The following is an 11,553-nucleotide window of genomic DNA, read 5'->3' as shown; positions in this document are numbered from 1 at the left end:
TGCCCAATTCCGGAGCAGCCAAACGTGTTGGTGTCGGAATTCGCAATTGAATTCCACCAATTCTGGCCCAAATGATGGGTGCCAAACAACCTGTAACAGAATTTTGAAGGACTGATGATTTTTCTCATGAAATACAGAGTTGAACTATTGCTCAAAGGGTGGTTAATTGATAGTGCTCTTTAGAGTTCTTGGTCACTGGGCTGAACAGCTTAAAAATACTTCTTTCAAATTGTTCAAAGGGTGGTTAATGGTTTGGGAAATACATGAGATGAATCTCGTCAAATGTGTATCACGCTCAAAAAGAAAACTTGCATACGTCCACATATAGCACACTACTTTACAGAAAAGGGAAATGATAACAGAGATGACAACTTTTGTCCTTTTTGTACATGGCAACACTCTTTAGTCGTAGAAATAAAACGAAAAATGATTGAGTATATTTTCAAACTATCAATGCTGTCCAGTAGTCCAAGACGTGTTGCCACCATATCCAGGTATACATATTTGTATAAAAGTGGCCACTAAACCATGTAAAAGGATATGTTGGTATAAAAAGCAAGCATATGGAATCTACGATTCTAAAGTAGCTCCTTCAACTGTTGGACAACATCTGCAATTGCAACAGATTAGTGTTGTCAATCCAAAGATAAAATATGCTCACACTGCGACTGAGAGCACCAAGTTACCTTGAACAATATGTGGTGTCGTTTTGAACTCATGCCAGAAATTTTGGTGAAAGGTTATGTCATAGCGGAGGAATTTTCCAGCAAGGAATGCAGCTCCAGCCGCAATATGATGAGGTTTGAACTGAAGCCAAAGAGAACTCCGAAGCCTGTATTACAAAAATAATTAATATAGATGGATAACACAAACAGAAATGAACACTATTAAGAGAGCTGGACAAACCATTGATTAGTGGAACCATGTCAATGAAAAATAAGGTCGATTTTTTAGACAATACAAGTCATATCAACAAGAAATGTCAAGATCCAACCAAATAGCAACATATTAAAGAAAAACAAACAAGCCATACACCAAGGTCCTTACCACTAACAGATGCTTCAGGTGATAATATTATGGAAGAACCATCTGCAGGATTGCTTTATTGCTGAACTCTAGCAATTACACATGCCTCTTGTGATGCATATATAACAATTATTTGACCAAATAATTCTCCAGCAGCATATGCCAACCCAGGGATTGTGAATGTCATTTCACCATGACAAGATGAGATTTGCAAAGCACGGAACGGAGAAGATAGCATGTCCAAGCAACATTGGACTTGTTCTTGTTTACTAACCAAATCTCAGGGTTTTTTTTGTACCAACTCTAATATCATGAAGCAAGATTTTAAATAGCATGCAGCCTGTGCTTCCATATATGCCCGTTGTTGCCAAAGATGAAGCTAACCTTCTCAAGGACCATATTACATATGCACCAATGTACATTTTCCACCGCTTTATAAATGAAAAATGACACACTAGGGCTTTTCAGTGATATGCTGCCTTTTGTAAAGCAAAAAGGAAGGAAATGATAGTCTGAGACATCTATAAACAGAAATTCCAAGGGATCCACTAATGATGGAACGAGCATAACATGACCAATTTATAGCCCAAATAGAAATGTACAAGCATAAGCAAAGTTGCATACAAAGACGAGCAACTGCTTGATCACAAATATAACTATGTCTGTTACAATCACATCTTGAATGTGCAAAATATATAATACTACACAAATTGACAGTGAAAAAAAACAAGGGACCAGCCATGAGAGCCTACATCTGTAGTAGCTTAAAAGAATGGCAAATAAGTTTCAGTGTGAAAGGGGTACTTCTTTTCTTAAATTGGATTGTGTTGTCACTGTATTCCCAGAAAAAGGTGCCAATAAAGTTAGAATAACATTACGAGCTTAAAAAATTGTCTAACAGTCAAGGTTCAACAGTTGCAGTGAAGCAAGGCTGCGAGACGTGTGACTTCAGTTAAAATGAAAAGGATAATGTTTAGGACGTTAGGTGCATAATCTTTCCTTACTTGAGTTCACATTTTCATTTGTCCCAAATATCACATCACACCACATAATGATGTAAAATACACTTTTATGACAACCGCACCAATCCGCTACAGAAATTCTAACAGTGTAATACAAAATTGCATACAGCACACAGAAAGGAATAGCATCCACTTGCACACGTGAGAGAGTTCAAACTAGTCCAACAGAAACCTTACTGGAGCTGACACGTGAGAGAGTTCAAACTAGTCCAACAGAAACCTTACTGGAGCTGACACGACAAAATCATCTTGCTCATAAATATGCATGCATACTTGAACAGAAACCAAATATATCATATAATGTTTCAGTGATGCTTAATGTCATTCGACATCTCAAACTCTTTGTTACAGATATGTATTATTGAAACAAGCCCTAGCACGACCACACCATTAATCTCTGAATGTTATTTGCATATCAAATTTCCATTTACATGTGGCACAGGAAACCCATAGCAATATTACCGGGTACCACGCTGATAACAAATTTCTGTCCGTATTGGAAGTGCAACGATAAAAACTCAGCCACTCTTATGGAGATGAAATCCAAAAGATTTTCGTTGGGGCGTAACCCTCTCAGCGACACGCCACATCAGAACCCGGGTGGCACGTCTTATCTTGATCTGGATCCGGTGGCAAGTGAGCGAGGATCGGGTCGTCGCATCCTTAGTGGCGCGCCACATCAACGCCCCGATGTAGTGGAAAATGACCAAGGGTCTTCGCATTTGACTCGACGAGTGCGAAGGGTAAGGAAGCTAGCCGAGCCTAGGAGGATCCGCTTAGGTATCTGGAACGTAGGGTCTTTGACAGGGAAGCTTCGGGAGCTAGTTGATGCAGCGATGAGGAGAGGTGTTGATATCCTTTGAGAAACCAAAGGGGGGGGGGGGGCAGAAGGCGAAGGATACCGGCTTCAAGCTGTGGTGCACGAAGACAGCTGTAAACAAAAATGGCGTAGACATCTTGATCAACAAGAGCCTCAAGTATGGAGTGGTAAACGTCAAGAGACGTGAGGACCGGATTATCCTAGTCAAGCTGGTAGTTGGGGACTTAGTTCTCAATGTTATCAGCGCGTATGCCCCGCAAATAGGCCACAATGAGAACACCAAGAGAGATTCTAGGAAGGCCTAGAGGACATGGTTAGGAGTGTACCGATTGGCGAGAAGCTCTTCATAGGAGGAGACCTCAATGGCCACGTGGGTACAGCTAATACAGGTTTTGAAGGGGTGCATGGGGGCTTTGGCTATGGCATCAGGAATCAAGAAGGAGAAGATGTATTAAGCTTTGCTCTAGCCTGCAACATGATCGTAGCTAACACCCTCTTTAAAAAGAGGGAATCACATCTGGTGACTTTTAGTAGTGGTCAGCACTAGCCAGATTGATTTCATCCTCTCGAGAAGAGAAGATAGGCGTGCGTGCCTAGATTGTAAGGTGATACCTAGAGAGAGTGTTGTCCCTCGGCATAAGCTGGTGGTTGCTGACTTCCGCTTTCGGACTCGTGTCCAGCGGTATAAGCATGCCAAAGTCGCTAGAACGAAGTGGTGGAAGCTCAAGGGGGAGGTAGCTCAGGAGTTCAAGGAGATGGTCATTAAGGAGGGCCCTTGGGAGGAAGGAGGGGATGCAGACAATGTGTGGTTGAAGATGGCAACCTGCATTCGTAAGGTGGCCTTGGAGGAGTTTGGAGTGTCCAGGGGAAGGAGAAGCGACGCTAGGACACCTGGTGGTAGGAGTGCAGACAACATAGAGAAGTACAAGATGACGAAGAAAGCTGCAAAGCAAGCTGTCAGTGAAGCAAGGGGTCAGGCGTATGAGGACCTCTACCAACGGTTAGGCACGAAGGAAGGCGAAAGGGACATCTATAAGATGGCCAAGATCCATGAGAGGAAGGCGAGGGATATTGGCAAGTCAAATGCATCAAGGACGGAGCAAACCAACTCCTGGTGAAGGACGAGGAGATTAAGCATAAATGGCGGGAGTACTTCAACAAGTTGTTCAATGGGGAGAATGAGAGTTCTACCATTGAACTAGACGACTCCTTTGATGAGACCAACATGTGTTTTGTGCGGTGAATCCAGGAGTCTGAGGTCAAGGAGGCTTTAAAAAGGATGAAAGGAAGCAAGGCGATGGGTCCTGATGGTATCCCCATTGAGGTGTGGAAAGGCCTCGGGACAAAGTGATAGTATGGCTAACCAAGCTTTTCAACCTCACTTTTCGGCAAACAAGATGCCAAAAGAATGGAGATGGAGTATATTAGTACCAATCTTCAAGAACAAGGGGGATGTTCAGAGTTGTACTAATTACCGTGGAATTAAGCTAATGAGCCATACAATGAAGCTATAGGAGAGTCATTGAGCTTTGCTTAAGAAGAACGACAAGCGTGACCAAAATTCAGTTTGGTTTCATGCCTGGGAGGTTGACCATGGAAGCCATTTTCTTGGTACGACAACTTATGGAGAGATACAATTGCTTGAATATGGCAGACCACTGCAATAGTTATGCAAACAATTTATACTATCATTGCAATAGCATACACCTTCATGCACAGAATGGATAATTGCTTTTGGATAGTTTTAGAAAGGTTGCATATACATAGAATCAACAATCTACATCAAACTGAGCTCCTATTTGTCGTTGAAGTATAGGAAAAGAGAAAATTAAGATAAACATATACAGTTGCTGGATGAATCTTTATAAAGTTTTGGGAACTTCAACTAACAACAATTACATCAAGTTGACATTGCAACACAGCAAACTATGACAGATAGTCCATATAGTCTTTTGTGTTAGTTGTGCATGCCATCCTTTGATCCTAATTGTCTGGCAGATAGGGAGAGTACAAGAAATGATTAACACTTGGAAATGTTAGATCTCACTTTATAAAAAAATCACACTGAAATGTCTAATCATTTCAGTGATACAATTTGAACAAGTGTTGCACTGGCACCATTCAGATCAAGTTATTGTGCTTTGGTAGAAGATCAACTGACTAATACACATTGCTCCCAGATGAGGTTAGTTCGTAGTGAAATGTAGATTAGTTGACTAATACACATTGGCAGAAGATCAGTTGTATCTTCATTCCAGTCTTGCTACCTAATAGGTCCACAAAGCAATGGCTGACTAGCATTTACCTTCATAACAACCTCCATTTAACCTCTCATATGTTCAGCTGTTCTTTTGTTTTCTGTCCATTTGCCAGATTGTAATAGGTATTCATGATTGTACCGCTATAACCCGCATATGACATGCACAGAGCATCCTACCAGTTTAAAAAGACAACATCTAAAGCACCCAGCCTGGTCCAACATTAATAAAAGCCAAAATCCAACCAGTACACATGGTAATTAGACAATGTTTGCAACCACAATAATATGAATGGTGTACAATATACATTGAACTTTGTTAATAATTAGAATTGAATAAATGAATGATGTCAGCAAATAAAGATCAATTAATGTGTTCAGCGATGTGAAATACTTACCCTTCATTAATCAGACTCAAGGCAATGTTAAATAGAACGGAATGTGAAAGTCCTAGTCTGCTCAAAGCGGATGAAAGTGAAGTATATGGATGGGCCACTTCAAGTTCAAAATCAAGTGTTGTCAGTATCATCTGCTCCGCCTGTATTACACTTTCTCGGTACAGTTCAAACCAGTTTTGCTGCAGAAAAAGAAATACCAACCATTGATTCACTAGCACATAGCAGATAAGAACACTGAAATTAACATGGGCAAACTAAACGTAGTTGTACTGTACACTGAGAAAGTATCTGTTGATTCTACTTACACCACGCGACATGTAAGGAAGGAGGTTGAATTCTTGGTTTTCAGAAACTTCACAAGAAGCCCTAAGAATAGTATTCAAAAGGCATGTCGTTTCCTCTGTCTTTGATGCCAGAAACAATGCCGCAGTCGCAACCAACTTGCAAATTCAAAGAAGATAATATTATGATATCGAATTTCTCATATCCGCTTATGGAGAGGATAAAATCACAACAAATATCGCTTCTTAGATAACTGTCTCATTCAAGTGAATAGCTTAGATTCTAGACAAGAGATGGGCTTTGACCAGTCAACAAACTAAGCAATGCAAAGGCGGGCCAGGTTAAAGAAATAGACACATAAATGATCATAACAAGGGCAACACTCTCCGCCAGTTGACCGGCACCGGCACGGGGCGCTGATTGGTCGCTCGATCGTGATTCATCTTTCTCGCCCGCTCAGGCCAATGGCGGAGAAAAAAAATCCCCACGTGACGCGCATATCTCTGGCCTCCCATCCATGTGTTTCTAGCTCAACATCCTCGTTCATTGAAGGCACATAGGTGTCCCCGATAGTCATCGCCACAGTCGTCGTAGATGCCGTCGAGACTCGTTGCAGCACCCGTCAACCCGGACATAGCACCACCAGCCACCAGTTGCAGCCCTGCTCACCGCTCACCGGAGACCCCAGCACGGTACGCACAAGTGCCAGGCAGTTGAAGCTCTGCTGCCAATGGTTCCAGCACGCGGTCACCACGGTCGCGGCATTGGTCGCCTCGCAGTACCGCGAGCTAGTCGCAACTCGGCGCACGCCCTTTGCAGCATCTCCGCGCGTAGTTCCTACCATGGCCGGCCACCGTTGCATCGTCACGCCATCGTCCACTCGTCACAGGCCATTTGCACATATCGCACGTTGTTCCTAGCATCCCCGCGCATCATTCCCAACATCACATTTGCAGTATCCTTCACAGCTCGTCGGCGTCTTGCAGCAGCGGGCATCTTTGTTGCAAGCGCTCGCCTCTGCTGGTTGCAGCTCCACCGGCCGCGGTTTGCAGCACCCCTCCCAGCACATCGCCTCCTGGTCGCCCCAAGCAGCACCCGGCGCCGTCGGTTCGTAGCCCACCGACTGCAGCATTGTCGTGACGCCTTGCAATGGCGGTATTGGCGCTCGCCGCATCTCCGGCACCGCCGCCTACTGGATCGAAGCCGTCGCCGCCACCGCCTGGAATCAACCAGCGACCGCTACCCCTAGCACCAGCAACCTCTCCTCCCGACGGCAGGTAACCCCAACTACCCAAACCCAACAGCCTCTCCTCAACCTCATCTCTTTTATTCTGATTTTCTTCAATTGAGCTGCTGGCTGCTGTGTGCTTCTGTTTGCTACAGTGCTACCCATGTTGTGCTGCCCTTTGAATGCTTGTGTTGCTTGTTGTTAGGTAGCAATAGCATGGCATCTGGGAGCGCCACAACCGGTACCGGTAACCAATCGTCCGTGGGTAAGAGTGAAGGGCAGCCAGGTCCTGGTGCTGTACATCCCAAGCATTCTGTGTAGTCTTCTTCAGTCTCTAATACTAGACCAGCGTTTGATGTGTTTTGCAAGATGGAACTTGCAATGACATGGGACTATGGGAGGATCAATCAAGCACTTGATAAAGGAGACACCAAATGGGGCAGTATTATGATATCTTTCTCATTATTATTTTTGTCTTAACTCTATGGAGGTGTTTGGTTCGACGTTTTTTGCCCGTTATCTGATTACACCGGTATCTCATAACGTTAATTGTGTTTGGAAGGGACATCACGTAATCAGATCCCGTGTAAACAGATCCCACCGCTGTTTAAGGTCGATTCCGCCCACCCCCCAGCGTAAATGCATTACGTTTCCTTTTGTCCCCTGATCCCTTCATACCTCGCTCTGCCTCCGCCTCCTCCCATCCCCTTCCGCCGCCACTCGCGTGCACAGATCAAGCCGACGTCAACGGCGACGGCACCGGCGCCGACGGCGGAAGCGCTGGTTCACCGCTGGCAGTGCGAGGAGGCCGGCCGGAAGCTGGTGCTGGACTGCGCCGGGCAGGGCATGTCATTCGTGGAAGCTGACGGAGACATCGCCGACGACAAGCTTGACGACGTGAGGTGCTTGCTGCATCAACGATGTCCGCCGGCGTGGCGCAGTATGACGGGGAGAGCACTTCTGGTGCCCGTGCCATAGGTGCAGCCCGTCTCGGCCAAGGAGATACGTTTTCTTGAAAGGAATTGATTGACGTTACAGGCGGCAACCAAACAAGTTTTTGTTTTCTTCGATTACGTTAACAGTACCAGCGTCATTTCATTACGTTTACGTTTACGTTACCTCTGACGAACCAAACACCTCCTAAATTATATGGCATTATGATCATTAGTCAACATGGCAAAGATGTGTTTATTTTTCTTATTATATAGGTGGTAAAGCTACTATCTCAATCTGCATATTAGAGGAGTGGCGTTGGTTGGTATAGGGACTGAAAAGAAGAACTTATTATACAATATAGCAGGTCCTTCCAGTGATAAACGAACATCCAAATCAATCTCATCGAAATATGCTTGCAAAACGATTTTATATTATTGGGACGGAGGGAGTAGTTTTTAACTCATAAGTTGCAATAGCATTACTGACAAGATTCCTGCAAAAGAAGAGGTGAAGGCAACTAACAAATCTGTCGTTGCAGGCATGGGATCTGTGGAAAAAGAACCGATGGCAATACACCACTGCCGTCGCAACAGTCGTCTGCGGCCTATGTCAAAAACAAACACAAGCACTACTATCAGTAATCATGGAGACAAATCACCAAACAAAACCAACAAACCGCAGAGCCAGCAGCGAGTTTACAGCCCAAGGCGGAAGCCGAGGCAGCGCAGGTAGGCGCAGTAGGACGCGCGCAACCTTGCCTCCAAAGCGGAGTCGATGCCGTCCTTCCACGAAGGTGACCTTCGCTCGATCTCCTCTCGCGACAGCAACGCCCTGGCGTCACCATCCTCGGGATGTCTCGTCGGCAACAGGCGTGGCACGGCCGCGACCGACGGATCACACCGGGGCTCTGGCGCGCGGCGAGCCCGCTTCGGCGGAGGTGGGCCCGGGGCCCGCTGAGAGGGGGCCAGAAAGATAGGTTCCTGGAGGTGGGAGAGAGCGAGCGGATCGTGGCGGGGGTGGTAGGGGACAGTGTTGGCATGGGGACATGGCTGGGGGTACGATTGGGAATGGGTGCGGTACGCGTCGTCATGGTCACGGCCGCGGCGGCGGGGGCGGTGGGGAGGAGGGGGGTCGTGGCTATAGGGGTGAGGTCGGTGCCTGACCAGGTCGGGGTGGAAAGGCTGAGAGAAGGACATTGCGGCGGCGGCGGCGACGGTGCGGGTGGGAATCGGATCAGGTCAGGGAACCCAAGAAGGATGAAGACTTGCGTTCTATCAGGCTAGCCATGAACCGTAGGATGAGAAGTATGATGGCTACAAATCTTGCAGTTGTACAGCCCCACGGCGTGGTGCCGGCGCGTGGCCAAATTCAGTATTTTACTCTTTTATTTATGAAAGTTAAGCAGAATTTGACCTTACTTTCAAAAAAGGATTTGGGCCTTTTTCTACTGTCATCCACTCCTGCGGTAGCGTCCTACCGCCAGTCACCCAGGCGGTAGGGTAACGGCAGACGGTTAACGGCCGTCAATGCCGCTGACATGAAAAAGGGACCTACCGCCTAGGACCCTAATGCGTCGTCCTACCATCAAGGGCCCTGGAGTGGATAAGTGGTTGGGGTGCTTGGGTGGGCCCCCCACCCACTCATTCAACCCCAATCTCCTTCCCCTCTCTCACCCATCCAAGCACCCACTCGGTCCACTCTTCATTGTTTGAGATTTGTCCGGTGGATCCGGAGCATTTTCATCACTCAAGGTACCTTTCTCACCCCCTCTCCTCTTTTGGTTGGTTGGAATCATATATTTTGGTTGCATTTCTCACATATTTGCAAACCCTAGGTCTTGCTTTTGTTGTGGTGAAATCAAGGTATATGATGCATTTTAGGTTTATGTTTGTGCTTGACTATGTATTGTGTGCTTAGTATTGTTGGGGGTAGCAAGATCCAGGGGTAGGGTTAGTGGTTTTGTTAGGGCTATGGTTAGGGTTGAGGTTATGACATCATTTATGTTGGGAAATATAGTAGGAAATAAAAAAAAATCGTCCTACGATCACACAGGAACAATATGAAGATGCATAACGGGTTGTGATCAACGATCCTTATCGACTCCGGGAGTGCAGCGGAAGTAGATGAGTCTGTGTAAATCGTATTTGGAGTCCCTCGAATGTCGATGATGATCCCATGAACCGCCCTTGAACGATCCCTCGAAAAGAAGACCGAAAGCACGGCTTATTTACTTGGTTGCAAGCGTACGGTCTTCACGATTCGGCAGCGCTTCACCGTCTAGAGCTAATCGTCATCGGAGAATTAGAGGGAGGAGATTAGAACCACATTAGGCTTCTATTATGAGGATTAGAGGTGACTAGGGCAAGCTCTAATTATTCAACTAGGACCAACTATGATGAGGACATCAATGCCATTGTTACCCCCACGACCCCTACTGCTATACATACTGGACCAATTACTAGAGCTCGGGCACGCCAATTAAATTATCAGGTACTTTCGTTTCTTGGTAATGATTCTAATGTTCATGAGAATATGATGCTGCCTAAATTGGATACATTTGTTTTGCTTACAAATGAAGGGCCTAGCTTGGAGAACGATGAACATTGGAGCAATAACAAGCATGGAGATGATGGTATGCGCAAGGGGAACAAGAATGGAGTTTCAAGTAATGATTTCGGGACTATGCAACCACTGTAATGAGTGCTTGAAGGCTTGGAGAAAATATACAAGATGCCACTTCACAAATTTCGTCCAAAGGCTATTAGGTGTTGCGTCACCTTATTATTGGGTCAGGCCCATGTAATTTCACTACTACGGGAAAGCCTAGCGGTAGCGGTGGTTTTAGGTATAGCAGTAGCGCGGGGTGGCGCGCTACTGATACGACGCTACAGCTAAAGTGTATCAGTAGCATGTGTTTGCCTGCGCTACTGCTATACCTGCTTAGCAGTAGTGCTTCTGGTAGAGAGCGCAGCGCGCCGCTCTACCCGCGCTACTTCTATTATTACGGTTTTTTTGTTTTATGTCGTATTCATATGCCATTATACAAGTTTTCGTACAGTGGCAATTTAGGGATTGTTTTTACATCAGAATGAGTTATTATGTCATTGGGTGAAAGAACCGTGGATGCACTTGAAACTAATCCACGATTCTTTCACCCAATGACATAATAACTCATCATCATCATCATCATAATAATAATAATAATAATAATATCATTAACAACTTATCTTCATAATACATAATTGTCATGTAACAACTCCTCGTCATCATAATTTTCGTCCATGAGACATCATATAACAACTTGGTCACTAGTTATAATAACAACTCATCATCATCATCATCATCATCATCATCATCATCATAGTACTCATAATCACTCCTCCTCCTCCTTAGCATCACCATCAACTCTAACACATTGTAGCACATAATAAAAACTTCTCATCATCATCATAGTCATATATAATCAACACTAACTAATTGTTCTTAATACCTAGGACCTACTCTTGCTGCTCTCTCTCAGGTAAAATAGCATAAAACATGTGTAGCACTCCTGCTTCATCATATTGAAGAATGCAGATGAACCT

The 11,553-nt window shown here is 45.1% G+C and overlaps 1 protein-coding gene across 2 annotated transcripts; it reads right to left on the bottom strand.

Annotated features, from left to right (window-relative positions):
- Window positions 1-283: 283 nt before the first annotated feature.
- LOC123069841 (cyclin-T1-5) lies at window positions 284-9,269 on the bottom strand. Of its 2 annotated transcripts, XM_044492780.1 has the most exons (6): window positions 8,669-9,268; window positions 8,492-8,573; window positions 5,829-5,963; window positions 5,524-5,702; window positions 687-832; window positions 284-610 (listed from the first exon to the last, which is right to left on the bottom strand). In XM_044492780.1, the coding sequence occupies exons 1-6, from the start codon at window positions 9,163-9,165 to the stop codon at window positions 579-581; spliced, it is 1,071 nt and encodes a 356-aa protein (XP_044348715.1). In that variant the 5' UTR covers window positions 9,166-9,268; the 3' UTR covers window positions 284-578. The 2 variants fall into 2 exon arrangements, with proteins under 2 accessions (XP_044348715.1, XP_044348716.1); XM_044492781.1 differs by lacking the exon at window positions 5,829-5,963 and having other exon boundaries at window positions 8,669-9,269.
- Between the last annotated feature and the right edge of the window lie 2,284 nt (window positions 9,270-11,553).

Source organism: Triticum aestivum, chromosome 3B (genome assembly GCF_018294505.1).
Source record: "Triticum aestivum cultivar Chinese Spring chromosome 3B, IWGSC CS RefSeq v2.1, whole genome shotgun sequence".
Lineage (NCBI taxonomy): Eukaryota > Viridiplantae > Streptophyta > Magnoliopsida > Poales > Poaceae > Triticum > Triticum aestivum.
Note: the sequence above shows the minus strand (reverse complement) of the source record. Positions and strands in the feature narration are given on the sequence as shown.

What these genes read in the sequence shown, in the direction of transcription:
- LOC123069841 (XM_044492780.1), bottom strand. Translation starts at nt 9,165, where the DNA reads ATGTCCTTCTCTCAGCCTTTCCACCCCGACCTGGTCAGGCACCGACCT. An exon ending in TTCCTTACATGTCGCGTGGT is followed by an intron (nt 5,703 to 5,828) that starts GTAAGTAGAATC and finishes CTTTTTCTGCAG; the next exon opens with CAAAACTGGTTTGAACTGTA. An exon ending in TTGAGTCTGATTAATGAAGG is followed by an intron (nt 833 to 5,523) that starts GTAAGTATTTCA and finishes TTTGTAATACAG; the next exon opens with GCTTCGGAGTTCTCTTTGGC.